Source organism: Bos indicus, chromosome 18 (genome assembly GCF_029378745.1).
Source record: "Bos indicus isolate NIAB-ARS_2022 breed Sahiwal x Tharparkar chromosome 18, NIAB-ARS_B.indTharparkar_mat_pri_1.0, whole genome shotgun sequence".
NCBI classification, from domain to species: Eukaryota; Metazoa; Chordata; class Mammalia; order Artiodactyla; family Bovidae; genus Bos; species Bos indicus.
This window is the reverse complement of record NC_091777.1, coordinates 46,962,123-46,974,953: the sequence shown is the minus strand read 5'-3', so window position 1 is coordinate 46,974,953 and position 12,831 is coordinate 46,962,123. Positions and strand designations below refer to the sequence as shown.

Genomic DNA, 12,831 nt, shown 5'->3' with positions numbered 1-12,831 from the left:
GTCCCTAACGCCACGCTTGCACCCCACTTTGGCAAGGCTCCTCCTCCTCAGCCTTAGTTTTTCTTTCGGGAAATTAGGGAATGATACCTCGCTGGCATTCAGCAGGCGCTTAATAAATGGCCAAGTCATTGTTGGGCTGTCTAAATAAGGCTCTATTAATGGCCGGCTCTGGCCGCGGTCCCAATGTCCCCGGGCGGCTCGCCGAGGGGCGGACACAGGGCGTACTATAAAGCAGCGGCGGCGCTCGCTGGGGCACTGCGGAGCCTAGGGCGACGGCGGAGCAGGATGGAGATCCCGGTGCCTGTGCAGCCGTCTTGGCTGCGCCGCGCCTCGGCCCCTTTGCCTGGGCTGTCGGCTCCCGGGCGCCTCTTCGACCAGCGCTTCGGCGAGGGGCTGCTGGAGGCCGAGCTGGCTGCGCTCTGCCCTGCCGCGCTGGCCCCATACTACCTGCGCGCACCCAGCGTGGCGCTGCCTACCGCCCAGGTGCAGACCTGGGGGAGGGGTGGTAACCCGACTACTTCCAAGGCTGGGGTCCTCGGTCACCCTGAGGGGGGTTAAGGAAAGTCCCTTGACTTTGAGCGGGGTGGAGAGTCCGGCCAGAGGGGCTTTCGGAGTTGCCGGAGTATGGATTCTCAGAGGTCGTTTCCCTGAATCGGGTGGGAGGGCCCAGTCGGTTTGAGGAGGGTCTCACGTCCCAGAGGAGTGTAAGGGCTGGGTTCCTAATGGGTGGGGATGCTCACTCTGAAGGGGTGTCTTGGTGATTCTGAAGGAGGCTGGGGACCCACGGTATCTGGGGAAAAGGGGGAGCCCAGTCATTCTGAAGGGCGTGGGGCTCCCAGTGACTCCGGGGGAGGGGAGGAAACTTTTTGTTATTCTTGAGGAAGAGAGTTTGGAGACTGTGGGTGGTGACTCTGTGTGTGTCATGGAGACACGCAGAGGGGAAGGAGGGTCCTGCAACTTGAGAAAGGGGGGTGTGGACACTCAGAAGTGGGGGAGGAGTACTAATAACTGCTGGGGGCTCAAGCAATCTCGTAACTCGAGTGGGAGGGTAGAAAGAGGACTCTGGAGAATCCGGGAGGAGGCTTCTTGGCGATTTCTGGCGGAGGTGGAGCAGTAAGGGGCCTAGGGGCTCTGAGGGGAAGGAGGCTGAGGAGTCAGTGCCCAGGAGGATACACGGACTACGAGGTTGTTAACTCCGGGGGAGCCGGCAGGCCTCACCCTATGAGGGCAGCGGTCCCTGACCTTGGAGGGCGAGGGACGGACCCTCATCACCCTGGATGAAGGGGGAATCCCCGGTGGCTACAGGGGGAGGGATGATGCCAGTTACTCTGGGTAAAGAGGTCCTGGGTGGCTAAGAGTAGGAAAGGGGACGCCCCAGTTCCGGAGGCCAGGATAGGCTGCAGCACCGGAACCAAAGGGGAGCCGAGGGGAGGGGCCTTTGCTGGGCCCCCGGGAGCCGTGCCCCGCCCGATGACCATCAGGTTGTGTGCAGGTATCGACCGACCCCGGGCATTTCTCGGTGTTGCTGGATGTGAAACACTTCTCACCCGAGGAAATTGCCGTCAAGGTGGTTGGTGACCACGTGGAAGTTCATGCGCGCCACGAGGAGCGCCCGGTGAGCCCGCTGGCGGGGGCGGGGCCAGAACGAGTAGGCTGGATCCGCAGGCGGGAGGGGCGGGGCACCTACGGGAACCTGGCGGAGCCTCTCAAGCCTCTCTCCCTCCAGGATGAGCACGGATACATTGCGCGCGAGTTCCACCGCCGCTACCGCTTGCCGCCTGGCGTGGACCCTGCGGCCGTGACGTCCGCGCTGTCCCCTGAGGGCGTCCTTTCCATCCAGGCCGCACCTGCGCCGGCCCAGGCCCCACTGCAGTCGCCGCCCGGGGCGGCTGCCAAGTAGGGGTCAGGGCACACCTGAACCCTGGAAGCCGCCTCAGCGCCCCCCCCCCCCCCCTTTTTAAAGCCGACCTGACTCCGCCCAACCAGATGTCCCCAGCGCGGCTGAGACTACCCGCCCACCCAGTCTGGGATGTGCCTTGAACCTTCCAACCTACTCATCCCTGGTAACTTTCCACTGACCCTCCGGCTCTCACACTCTCTCGTGCTTTCAAATCTCCAGACACCTAACTTCCAGACCCTACAACCACAATCCCTCAGCTAGTCTCTCATCTCCACCAACCCCACTTGGCATATAACCCCACTTCAAACTCCCTATTTCCTTTTGACTTTTCTAGAAAAACATCCCCTCACCCCATTTCAATCCGATCTGCCACCAAAGATTATGGTGTAGACAGCCCTGCCCCCACCCTAGGCCAGTCAAGCATAATCCCCCCTTCTCAAATGTCCAAGACTCTGCACAGACCTCTCACCCTGGACCATCCTGGCCTGGTCCCCAAGACTCTGGATCCTTCCCCTCATTCCAACCAGATACACCACTTCTCACCCTCTCCCTCCAACCCATCTTCTAACCTGAAACCTCGGCCAGCCACTCCCAGATCCTTGAACTCCTTTTCTGACCCTACCCATGTACTCCTATTCTAAGCCAATCAGAACCCTCAACCTCAAACTGTACAGATACCCACCCCTCCTCCCCAGAGTCTGCACAGATATCTCACGCTATCCAGAACTCCTCAGTCACTTTGTCTTGACCCCCAAATCTCCAACCACAACACCCCTCCCCTTATTCTCCAAGACCCAACCAAGCAGCCACTTTCTTCAGTTCCCTACAATCTTTCTCCCTCCTCAAATTCTCTGATGCCCCATCCCCTACCTAGGCCCACTCCCCCAATAAATGTGCTAGAGCTGTGCAAACTGCTTTATGTCTGATCCAGGAAGGATAGGCTGTAGCAAATGGAGACCAGTGTGGAGGAGGGGAATGTTTATTGGGATGGGGGTGGGGATAGGGGAACATCACTGTCGCTCGTACATCTCCCGTAGGATCTTCATGCTCTCTGAGTAACGTAGCTGGTTCCGATGAGATGCCTCCTTCCACCTGCAGTGGGGGTTGGGGGAAGGCAGAGGGAGGACTCAGCAGTTGGAGCAGAGGCCATGGAGAACAAGCTGGTGGGGGGATGCTCACCTCTGGCGGATACGTTTCCAGCGCTGCATGTTACGGTAGATAAGCGTGGAGGGTGAGGGCTCAGGCTCGGAGGGCTGCATGACAGAGAAGCCAGGCTGGGTGACCACGCTCACACCCCACAACACCTGCCCCATGGCCCTGAGCCAGCCCAGCATACTCACCTCATCATCAGGGGTACCCTGGGTCTCAGGCTGCAGCGGGGATGGAATTCGGGATCTGCAGGCGTCTCCAGGTGGCCCGGGAGCTGTGGGTGGAGGCAGCTTATACACGTCACGACTCTTGCTGTTGGTGACCTCGGAACCCTGGGGATACAAGGACCCCACACCAGACCCAAGAGAGTCAGAGAAGAGGGTCAGGGGCATACATTTCACACCTTCCCCAGCAACAAAAGACATGAAGGTTTCTCCAGGGACTTGTACTTAGGAGTCATGTGTCTGCTCCAATGACCCCTGTCCAAACCAGGGACCCCTGATCATTCCTGCCCAGCATAGAGACCTCCATCTATGGAGACCTCCATTCCTAGCCCAGGGGGTTGCCATCTGCTCCCCTAGACCAGGTGGCTATACCTGGTTGCCCTAAGGACCCCTGCCCAGTCTCTCAGCTCTTGGTGACTTCTGATCTTGGAGAGCACATCTATTTACCCAGGGACCCTGTCTCCTCTGCCTCTCAGACCAGAAAGCCATGTCTGTCTGCTCTAGGGCACTCCAGCTTTTGCCCCGGCCTAAGGGTTCCTATCTGTGTGCCTCACCAGATTCAGGAGTCATGGTATTCTTGTCTGCCAGGGAGGGTGCCTTGTGACTGCCTACCCATTGCACTCCCTGGCTGCTGGGCGGGACCCATCTCACCTCCTCATCCTCAGGCAGGGGCGGCAGCGGCGAGCTGGGTGAACGTTCACGCTCGCGCGCTGTGGGGCTGTTGCGCATCCAGGCTCGGCAGATGGGGTACAGTGGTGTGTTCTCACTGAACTGAGCCAAGTCCACACTCCGGTCAAACAGCTTGATCACATACGTGTCTAGAGTGGGGTGAGTAGGAGGGGTATGAACATCCTTGCCTAGCCCCCTCAATTACTTCCCGCCCTCGAACGCCATCGCCTACTCACTGGATCGCTGTGGCCCTCCCTCAGCCAGCCCCTCATCCATCTCCCTCCTCTTCTTCCTCCGCTGGTGGGGGAATCGGGCAGATGGTCTGTGTGGGGAGGGAGTACATCAGGACCGGGGTGGGGACTAGGGACCTCTCATCAGCTGGTGGGGCCCCTGCCACCTTACCGTTTGCCGGTGGCCGTGATGGAGCAATCCCTGTGGGGAGAGACAGGGTGTCATGTCAGCAGGCTTGCCCTTAAATGAATGCCTGCTCACAACCCCTCAAAGAGCACCCTGGGGGTACTGTGAATGAGCTCATAGAGATCCCACCAAACCCTGAGGCCTTGGGTCCCACCCCTTGCAGGCTGACGTGCCATCATCAGGGGACCTATGTTTCTGCTACTTAATGGCTTTTGTACATGAAGAATGGTTAAGACTGTGATGGAGAAAGCACGGGGCTCGGGGGTCAGGGCTCAGATGAGGAAAGAAGTTATCTACCACAAACCCTCAGACACAGATCCCATCAATAAAACTTACTTGTTGTGGGTGTCTAAGGAGGTCTTCCCAGGTTCCTCATCCAGACGCTCCCTGGTAGCAGAAGAGAACTGCATGCTCAGGGTTCCCAGGGCCCAGGGTGGGAAAGTACCCAGTGGCCTCATCCATTGGGCCCCTTCCTTCCTAAGTCAGTCTCTGGGGTCCCACCCACAACCAGAGGGTCCCAACCCGCTAGGGCCCCCAACTTCCCGTGACCCTGTCCTGGGTCAGATCCCAACCTGTCCATGTGACTCTTCTCTAGCAGACACTGCAGAACAGCATCCAGTTGGTTCCGGGCCTTGGCCATCTCCAACTCTGGGGAAGAGGGAGGGTACCAAGCAGGAGTCACTTCCCAGGCCCAAGCCAGGTGGGCAGCTGCTGGACCAGGGAAGGGCATGCATATCCAATCGTTTGGCTGGGCCAGGCGTGCTGGGAGGGTATAGTGGGCAGAGCCTACTAAAGAGCAAGAGCTCTGGCTTCCAGGACTGACCCACATGCTCATGTGTGACCTAAGGTGAATCCCTTACCTCACTGAGCCTGTTTCCTCATATTGAAAATGGGTCTCCAAATGATATCTATTGCTAGGACTGTTTTGAGGTTTAAATAAACCTATGCTGTATATGAAAGCTTATTATGTGCCAAGCATTGTTCCAGGCACGTCATGTTTATCAACCCATCAAGTTTTTACAACAACCCTGGCAGGTGGATATGATTTTTATCCCCATTTCAGAGATGATGAAACTGAGGCACAGAGAGGATAGGCTACTTGCCCAAAGTTACACAGCTAGAAAATTGAAAGGCTGAAGATGTACACCAGGTCATTTGGCTCCAGAGTGGATATTATAAGGCAGGGGCTCAAACTGGGTGCAGAATCTAGTCCCAAGATGCACTTCGTTTGCTGAGGTAGTGGGGTTATTTCAAATCTGTTAAATCTGAATGAGATGACTACATTTGAATAGTTGGAAGATTTCACCTAAAATACCCATTTGGGGCTTTCTTCCCCCTAGGAAATGAGATCTGGGCCCACCTTCCTGCATGCCACAGGCCCAGCCTGGCCCTAAGAACCTGTGTGTTTGCCTCTCTTCATCACAGAACTTACGGAGGTGATAATGTTATAAATTTCCTTACATTTCTTGTGTTCATTCTTCTCTTCCAAATAATAGGAGCTCTGACCCAGTGCTCAGAGCCCAGAAGGACACTCGGGGACATGACTAGCCAGCGCTGAGACTTCCTGAAGAGGCCAGGAGACATTACTCAGAGGAGACAGGGTGGGGATGTGGGGCTGGAAGCAGCTGAGATTCTCTAGCAAAGAGCCTTGGGTAGGAGCCAAGGTATGGATCATGCCCAGTGTCTTTCCCCAGTCCCTGCTTCTCTCCTGAACCTCAGATCTTGGGATCCCATGGACTCCCGGACACTTCCCCCTGGACATCCCCCCAGGCTCCTTCCACGGACTGGGTCCCACACTGGCCTCAGTGTCTCTTAAATGTATCCTTTTTTCCTGGACTGCCATCTCAGGGATATCCCTATTGTCACCCAGTCCTTTTCTCGGTCTCAACATGGTCACTGCTCTCCCTTCCCCGCCCACCCCACAACCTGTCTACTTGTCTCCTGAGGGTCTCTCCCCTCTCCCACCTCCCTAGTCTATCTGTCGTGTCCCTTCCTCCCCCTGGGTCCCCAGCCTCGGTCTCCCCTTCTGATTCACCCTTCACAAGGTGGCCAAAGGGAATCTTCCTAAAGCCAAACCTGATCCCGAACTTTCCCTGCTTAGAATGCTCCAGAACTCTGCAGTGCCCCCTGAGGCAGAGTCCTAGTGGTCAGCCTGGTGTTCACAGGCTTCCATAACCCTGCCTACTCCTTCCTCAACACCCTCGTTTGTGGTCAGACCCCCTTCACTCTTCCACCCACGATTTTTGGGGCATTTTTTGGCAGTTGGAGGGGGCATCTTGTAAAGACTTCCTCTGTGGTTCAAAACCCTCCCTTGGCTCCCCATTGCCCTTGGAGCAAAAGCCAAAGTCATAACCTGGGCCCACAAGATCTGCCCCGCTCCTTCACCTCTTTGCTCTCATCTCCTCACCTTTCTACCTCACTTTACTTGCTCTGCTCCAGCCACTCTAGCCTCCCTGCTGGCCCTTGAACATGCCAGAGAAATCTTTCACTTCTCTGCCATTTCAAAGCCATTTCCTTCATCAGATTTGCTGTTCCCTCACTTATCACTCTCTCCCTCACCTTGCCTCACTCCTGATCTCCTTACCTTCTCTTGTTTTTTTTTTCTTATTGACCACTTATAGCATTTACTATCTCAGGTCATTTTACTTGGTCTGGATTCCAGGTCTCTCCCACCACCCATAACATGCTAGCCCTGGGTTCCCATCAGCTTGGCCCAAAACCAGAATGACTTCCTCTCTCTCAGCTTCAGTTTCCCTATCTATATTTCCTACTTCCTAGGAAATAGGAATTATTAATCCCCTAGGATTATTGGGATACAGTGAGTGCAAAGATTAAAAGCTTTCCTGTACTTCTGGTGATCAGCATAATGCTTGACTCAAGACCACTGCCAGAAAGGGGGAAATGGAGGCAGAGCCAAGAAAAGAGTCCTTCTTGGAGTCACACAGTTCGGGTTCCCCATGTGGGACTGCACCACACTGCCAGCCCACCACCATAGCCTCAAACCTATCCTGAACACAGTTCGGGAGGGTATCAAGGTGGCCAGAATCGCTCGATCGATGCCTGACAGCGGTAGTCATATGGGCTGCAGGGAGAAGTCACGCAGTCCACCTTACCGCGATAATCCTGTTTAATGGGGCTCCCTTACCCTGATCAGTCCGCTGCTCCCTTACCTGCCCCCAACCTTGGGATCCTCACCTGATTTCTCCACTTTCACCTTCACCGGGAACATGGTTGGGGTCTGGGATCTGGGTAGCTGGGCCAGAGGAGCCCAAAAGAGCCTAATGTCACAAGTCAAGGCCGGAGGCAGACGGGGAGAGGTCAAAGGTAAGCTTCATGTGTAGCCAGTCCGCCGCCCTGAGCAGTGTCCGGCCGCGACGGACGCGGATGCCGCCACCTCCTCCAGTTCCTTCTGTGGGCGGGCCCTCTCGGCAGTTCTTTGTTCCCATTAGTCAGTGTAACCGTCAATCCCATATCGTGGCCAATTAATAGCTGCCGGTGTCGGCTCCCAGCTCTCAGTCCCACCTTCCTAGAGCCTGGTTTCCGGAAACAAACCAACGACATCCCGGGGCTCTTCCTGGGACATGGTTCTAACTTCCGAGACTCGGTAAAAGTAACGCATGGTGGGAAACGAAGGATCAGAGCATCGCGAGGCTGCTGCTTAGAACTTGGAGAGTTAGAAGCTTTGAGTAACATCAGTTTAGCTATTGAACAGGATTTATTTAACCGTGCAAGTCTCTTTATCCCTAAGAGGAAAACAAATCTGGGGTTAGGCGGGGCTCCCTCTTACTGAGCACTCGCTAGGTGCCAGCTAGCTCCCTGTTAATCTCTTTTCAAGTTTAGCCTCATTCACTTAGCGAATATTAGCGTGCCAGGTACTTCTCTAGGTACTGGGGACACCGCAGTGAACAAAACGATAAAAATCCTTGCCCTAATGAGCTTATAGAGAATGGAAGATAAACAATAAACAAGCAGAACATTTTAAATGCAATGTAATAGGAAAAAGAATATAGCCTGAAAGAGACATGGGGAGTACCCAGGAGGGGGACTGAAACTTTAAATAGGATGGTCAAGGAAGCCGTCTCTAATAAAGCAATTGAATACTTGCCTATTGCTACAGTCTCCTTCAGAAAATAGGGAACTTACGTTTACCACATGTGCCTTGGCCCAGATGAATTCTAGGGGGTAGTGTTGTGATCCACATTTCTGATGAGAATAATGAAGCCCAGTGGAAAAGTAAATATTTTCGAATTCACATACTACCAGTACAGGATAACAGCCCCTACTAATGGAAGTACTCTTACTTTTTTGGTTCCAAATCTGTAAAAGAGTGTTCCCAAGCAAGAAGTTTCCTATTTTTGAGAGTTATGAGTAGTATACAGTAAACTAATGCACATCATGTTTGAAGCACTAAGCCTAATACAAAGTAAGCAACCAATAAATGTTCCTGAATATTAATAATTATTTTAGGGAATTCCCTGGCAGTCCAGTGGCTGGGACTCCATGCTCTCACTGCCAAGTGCCCAGAGGGCCTGGGTTCAATCTCTAGTTGGGAAAATAAAATTTCACAAGGTGTGTGCATGGCGGGCAAAAAAAAAAACAAAAAACAAACACCCCAAATCATCTTATCCTTCAATCTCCAAAAGATCCCAGGAAGTCAATATTGAGAATTAGGGTCCTTTATTGGGGGATGTCAGCAGAGAACATAGGAGACAGGAACAAGTCTTAAGGGCTTGAGAGTGGGCTTGGAGTAGAGGAGCCCATCCTGGTCCTCAGGCCTATACAGAAGCTGTCAGGGGGTACCCAGGGGTATGGTGAAGGAGAGGTAGTCCCCAAGGGCGCCCCAACGTGGCCGGTAGATCTGGAAGATAGTGATCCAGGTGGAGAGTACAATCACCCATAAGAAGAAGCCCACAGCTGAGCGCCAGACATCTGTAAGAGGGAACAGGAAGGGAAAGGTTGGCCTCCACCTGCTCTGTGGTCTCCCTGAGACCGGCCCTCTCTTCTCTTCCACAAAGTTCCAGGATTCTTGACCCTCTGTCATGCCCTCCCACCAGGGCTTCTTGAGTCCCCCCTCCTTACACCTGATGGCCTCCCTTCATCTGTGCCCTGGACTCACAGCCTTTGATTTGGCTCTGCTCCGTGTATGCCGGGACAATGAAGGCCTCTCGGAAGAACCAGAAAATGTTGACCAACCAGAGAAAAGGCAGGAAGGCAAACCCACCTAAAGAGAAGAAAAAAGATTGGGACACGAAGAAATGAGGATCCTCCCAACACCCACCTGTTGAAAGGTCCAGTAGGAAGATCCTCTCCCACAACCTAAGTGAAATGGATCTCTCTGCTATCAGGGACTCAGAAATCCTGGCTCCTCCCTGGGAGTCAAGAATCCTAGTCCTCAATTACCTCTTTGTCAGAACCAGGAGTCCAGCCCCTGCAACATTTCTCTTTTGGGACCCAGAAATTGAGGTCCCAGTCTCCTCCTTCAGCAAGACTCAGGCCCTTCCTCTCTTGGGACCGAAGAATCGGCGTCCCCTGCCACTTCATCCTCTGGACCCAAGAACCCAGGCCCCCAGACCCTCTTCCATCAGGCGCTCTAGTCCCGCCCCCTCTCTTCGGGTACCCTAGGATACCGGCCCTTACCCAGGTAGTACTTCCGGCAGAGGTTCAACTTCTCTTCGTTGGACACCCGCTCCAAGTTCATAGTTGCGCTGGGGCCGGTCTTCCGAGGGTCTGGGGCAAGACCCAAGTCCTGACCCTAAGTGACAGATCCAAGGATCACAAACAACCACGCCCCTATTAGGACAAAAGGGAGAGAAACTGAAGGGTGGATTTTCTGGAAGAGGGGCACCCCTGGCCCCACCAGCAAGCTGACTGTGTTGAGACGCTCTTTATGTTTATTTGGGTGCGGAAACGACCCCCGACTCACCAGTGGAGTCTTAACTTCCTCCGGTCTGGGCCCCTTTGCCACTTTCAACCACGGACTTTTGCGCGAGATGCCCCAAGTTTCTCTGGAGATTGTAGTTTTTTTGGTGAGGCAACGCCGCGCGCATGCGCCTTCAGGCAACTCCACTGGGTGAGCCTGTGCGGAGAGTGCGAGCCTCCATCACGCAAGCGCACTAGGGAGTTTCTGAGTGTCCGGAGGCAGCGAACTACACTTCCCAATGCTTTTAAACAACGGAAATGACATAAATAGCAGACAGAGTTGGAGGGTTTGGGTAAAAATGGCTGAATATTTAGCATCGATATTCGGGACTGAGAAGGACAAGTGAGAATGGGTGTAGGGAGTGGCCCCTCGGGGGGCCGGGGACGGGGCACTTGGCAACCTGGTGGCTGGGCGGCATGGATCGGTGTTTCTGGGGTGTCCAGCTCCCTGGCCCTCGGTTCACCTCTGTCTTTGCACCTCTTTCAGGGTTAACTGCTCTTTTTACTTTAAGATCGGGGCCTGCCGGCACGGGGACCGGTGCTCCCGGCTTCACAACAAGCCGACTTTCAGCCAGGTGAGACGCGGCGCGGAGCCTGGGGGGTTAACGCCTCCTGGCCATTCCCCTTCTGTTGTCCATCATCACGAGGTCCCGCCTTTTCCGGATTTCTAGGGCCCACCCTATCGCCCGGTTTTTTTTTTGTCGGACCTCTACAGGTTCCTCCCCCAACCTTCAGGCTCTTCTCCCAGGAACTTGGCCACGCCCCCGTACGTACAGACCACACCCCTGGGCTATCCCTCACTGCTAGATACCCCCGCTTCTGGTTCTCTGAGGGACAAGCGTTGCTGAGGCACGCAAGATGTTTATGCTTTTTTCTCTGTTGCGAGGTCTCACCCGCAACCTTCATATCCCACCCCTTCGCACATAACCCCGCCCTCTGAGCTCAGGCCCTGCCCCTTTTAAATTCTGTTCAGACCATAGTGCTGCTCAACCTGTATCGGAATCCACAGAACACCGCCCAAACCGCAGACGGATCTCACTGTGAGTAAGCGGCCGGTGTTGGGGGCAGGGCGGACAGCCCCCAGCAGGCCGCCCCCTGATTCCACCCTGCCCCCTCCTCCAGGTCACGTGAGCGACGTGGAGGTGCAAGAACACTATGATAACTTCTTCGAGGTGAGGGTTGGCGGGGGTGGGTTGAGTTTCCCGTGAGCCGGGAGCTCAGCTGATTTCCTCCTAATCTTCCACAGGAAGTGTTCACCGAACTGCAGGAGAAGTACGGGGAGATTGAAGAGATGAATGTGTGCGACAACCTGGGGGATCACCTCGTGGGCAATGTTTATGTCAAGGTGCCTGCTGTCCCCCCAGAGCCCAGAAGTGAAGGCATTTCAGTGCCTAAAGGTCACCACTGAAGCCTCGCAGCTTGAGGTCCATCACTAAAAGCGATCCAGCCCTTGAGCTGCTAGCTAATCCTCTGAAGATTTCTGAGTTTGATTGTTCACCCTGACTGACTTTTCCTCAGTTTCGGCGTGAGGAAGATGCAGAGCGGGCAGTGGTTGAGCTCAATAACCGCTGGTTCAACGGGCAAGCTGTGCATGCTGAGCTGTCTCCCGTCACCGATTTCCGGGAGTCGTGCTGTCGGCAGTATGAGATGGGGTATGGTAGTACAGCAGTGGGATGGGCACCTGAATTCCCAGGCTTTTGTTGTGTGTTGAGGGGGCTTTCAGTGACAGTGGCCTAATCCATCCATTCATCCATGTTTTTATCCTTTACCCAGGGAATGTACCCGCGGTGGTTTCTGCAACTTCATGCACCTGCGACCCATTTCCCGAGATCTCCGGCGGCAGCTCTACGGGCGGGGACCCAGGCGCAGGTATTTCAGGACCAGCCTGCCAAGACTTCTCATACCCCAAGCCCCCTGAACCCTGAGATGAATCTGATCCTATGCCCCAATAAGTGTCTCAAGCCTTTTGTGCCCTAAGACTAGCCCTCAGCCCCATCTGAAGGTCAGCATCTAAGTCTCAACCCCTAAACCAGCCTGAACCCCAAACCCAAGTCCATCCTCGATCTCCAGTCCTGAGATTAGCCCCTATGAACCTATCCTGAGGCCACCCCCAGGAACTATTTACTTCATCAATTGCCATGATTTATCCCTGAGCAGGGAGGCTGAACCGGAATATCTGCACACCATTCTCTATGGCTCTAACCCTCCTCTCTATGTCCCCAGGTCACCCCCAAGGTCCCATACTGGCCACCGTCCCCGAGAAAGAAATCGACGACGGTCTCCAGACCACCGGCATGGCCGTTTCTGAGCCCCTGACCCCATTGCCCTCCACCCTTGGCAGGCACAGATGTCCCTGGCCAGGACACCTCCTCAAAGTTCCCTTAACTTCCCAGTGACATCTTCTCCAGACTCCGGGTCTCCATGATGTAACACCTTCAACACAGGGAACTTCTATTGCCCCTCCCCTAATAAAATTCTATACTGAGGGTTTAGAGCTTTGTTGTTAGCTTAAGCCTTGCTGTGGGCTGGTTTCCTTCCACCCCCACATCTGGT

At 54.7% G+C, this 12,831-nt stretch overlaps 4 protein-coding genes across 12 annotated transcripts; 2 read left to right on the top strand and 2 right to left on the bottom strand.

The window, feature by feature from the left end:
• The first annotated feature begins 243 nt into the window (after positions 1-243).
• Positions 244-2,811, top strand: HSPB6 (heat shock protein family B (small) member 6). 2 transcript variants are annotated; one of them, XM_019979160.2, is made up of 3 exons: positions 244-483; positions 1,493-1,648; positions 1,727-2,811. In XM_019979160.2, exons 1-3 carry the CDS (start codon positions 286-288, stop codon positions 1,898-1,900), a joined length of 528 nt encoding a protein of 175 aa, XP_019834719.2. In that variant the 5' UTR covers positions 244-285; the 3' UTR covers positions 1,901-2,811. The 2 variants fall into 2 exon arrangements, with proteins under 2 accessions (XP_019834719.2, XP_019834720.2); XM_019979161.2 differs by having other exon boundaries at positions 249-483; positions 1,493-1,615.
• Positions 2,812-2,863: 52 nt separating this feature from the next.
• LIN37 (lin-37 DREAM MuvB core complex component) lies at positions 2,864-7,781 on the bottom strand. Of its 2 annotated transcripts, none has more exons than XM_070772135.1 (9): positions 7,555-7,781; positions 4,932-5,007; positions 4,696-4,746; positions 4,345-4,374; positions 4,179-4,264; positions 3,925-4,091; positions 3,241-3,323; positions 3,080-3,153; positions 2,864-2,992 (listed from the first exon to the last, which is right to left on the bottom strand). In XM_070772135.1, the coding sequence occupies exons 1-9, from the start codon at positions 7,586-7,588 to the stop codon at positions 2,943-2,945; spliced, it is 651 nt and encodes a 216-aa protein (XP_070628236.1). In that variant the 5' UTR covers positions 7,589-7,781; the 3' UTR covers positions 2,864-2,942. The 2 variants fall into 2 exon arrangements, with proteins under 2 accessions (XP_070628236.1, XP_070628235.1); XM_070772134.1 differs by having other exon boundaries at positions 3,241-3,381; positions 7,555-7,779.
• A 1,238-nt stretch (positions 7,782-9,019) lies between these two features.
• PSENEN (presenilin enhancer, gamma-secretase subunit) lies at positions 9,020-10,417 on the bottom strand. 2 transcript variants are annotated; one of them, XM_019979183.2, is made up of 4 exons: positions 10,283-10,417; positions 9,997-10,149; positions 9,476-9,580; positions 9,020-9,288 (listed from the first exon to the last, which is right to left on the bottom strand). In XM_019979183.2, the coding sequence occupies exons 2-4, from the start codon at positions 10,055-10,057 to the stop codon at positions 9,149-9,151; spliced, it is 306 nt and encodes a 101-aa protein (XP_019834742.1). In that variant the 5' UTR covers positions 10,058-10,149; positions 10,283-10,417; the 3' UTR covers positions 9,020-9,148. The 2 variants fall into 2 exon arrangements, with proteins under 2 accessions (XP_019834742.1, XP_019834743.1); XM_019979184.2 differs by having other exon boundaries at positions 9,997-10,111; positions 10,283-10,393.
• On the top strand, positions 10,335-12,772 carry U2AF1L4 (U2 small nuclear RNA auxiliary factor 1 like 4). 6 transcript variants are annotated; one of them, XM_070772123.1, is made up of 9 exons: positions 10,335-10,429; positions 10,766-10,853; positions 10,994-11,044; positions 11,252-11,318; positions 11,401-11,450; positions 11,525-11,623; positions 11,797-11,930; positions 12,052-12,147; positions 12,502-12,772. In XM_070772123.1, exons 1-9 carry the CDS (start codon positions 10,350-10,352, stop codon positions 12,584-12,586), a joined length of 750 nt encoding a protein of 249 aa, XP_070628224.1. In that variant the 5' UTR covers positions 10,335-10,349; the 3' UTR covers positions 12,587-12,772. The 6 variants fall into 6 exon arrangements, with proteins under 6 accessions (XP_070628224.1, XP_070628225.1, XP_019834709.1 ...); XM_019979150.2 differs by lacking the exon at positions 10,335-10,429 and adding an exon at positions 10,470-10,621; XM_070772125.1 differs by lacking the exon at positions 10,335-10,429 and adding an exon at positions 10,503-10,571 and having other exon boundaries at positions 10,791-10,853.
• Positions 12,773-12,831: the final 59 nt, after the last annotated feature.

Coding starts and splice junctions, on each gene's coding strand:
- HSPB6 (XM_019979160.2), top strand. CDS start 286: ATGGAGATCCCGGTGCCTGTGCAGCCGTCTTGGCTGCGCCGCGCCTCG. Junction 484..1,492: donor TGGCGCTGCCTACCGCCCAG/GTGCAGACCTGG, acceptor GGTTGTGTGCAG/GTATCGACCGACCCCGGGCA. Junction 1,649..1,726: donor CGGGGGCGGGGCCAGAACGA/GTAGGCTGGATC, acceptor CTCTCCCTCCAG/GATGAGCACGGATACATTGC.
- LIN37 (XM_070772134.1), bottom strand. CDS start 7,588: ATGTTCCCGGTGAAGGTGAAAGTGGAGAAATCAG. Junction 3,382..3,924: donor CCCTGCCTGAGGATGAGGAG/GTGAGATGGGTC, acceptor TTGTATCCCCAG/GGTTCCGAGGTCACCAACAG. Junction 2,993..3,079: donor TGGAAACGTATCCGCCAGAG/GTGAGCATCCCC, acceptor CCCCCACTGCAG/GTGGAAGGAGGCATCTCATC.
- PSENEN (XM_019979183.2), bottom strand. CDS start 10,057: ATGAACTTGGAGCGGGTGTCCAACGAAGAGAAGTTGAACCTCTGCCGG. Junction 9,581..9,996: donor CTGCCGGAAGTACTACCTGG/GTAAGGGCCGGT, acceptor TCTTCTCTTTAG/GTGGGTTTGCCTTCCTGCCT. Junction 9,289..9,475: donor GCAGAGCCAAATCAAAGGCT/GTGAGTCCAGGG, acceptor TCCCTCTTACAG/ATGTCTGGCGCTCAGCTGTG.
- U2AF1L4 (XM_019979150.2), top strand. CDS start 10,518: ATGCTTTTAAACAACGGAAATGACATAAATAGCAGACAGAGTTGGAGG. Junction 10,854..10,993: donor ACAAGCCGACTTTCAGCCAG/GTGAGACGCGGC, acceptor GGACCTCTACAG/GTTCCTCCCCCAACCTTCAG. Junction 11,451..11,524: donor ACTATGATAACTTCTTCGAG/GTGAGGGTTGGC, acceptor AATCTTCCACAG/GAAGTGTTCACCGAACTGCA.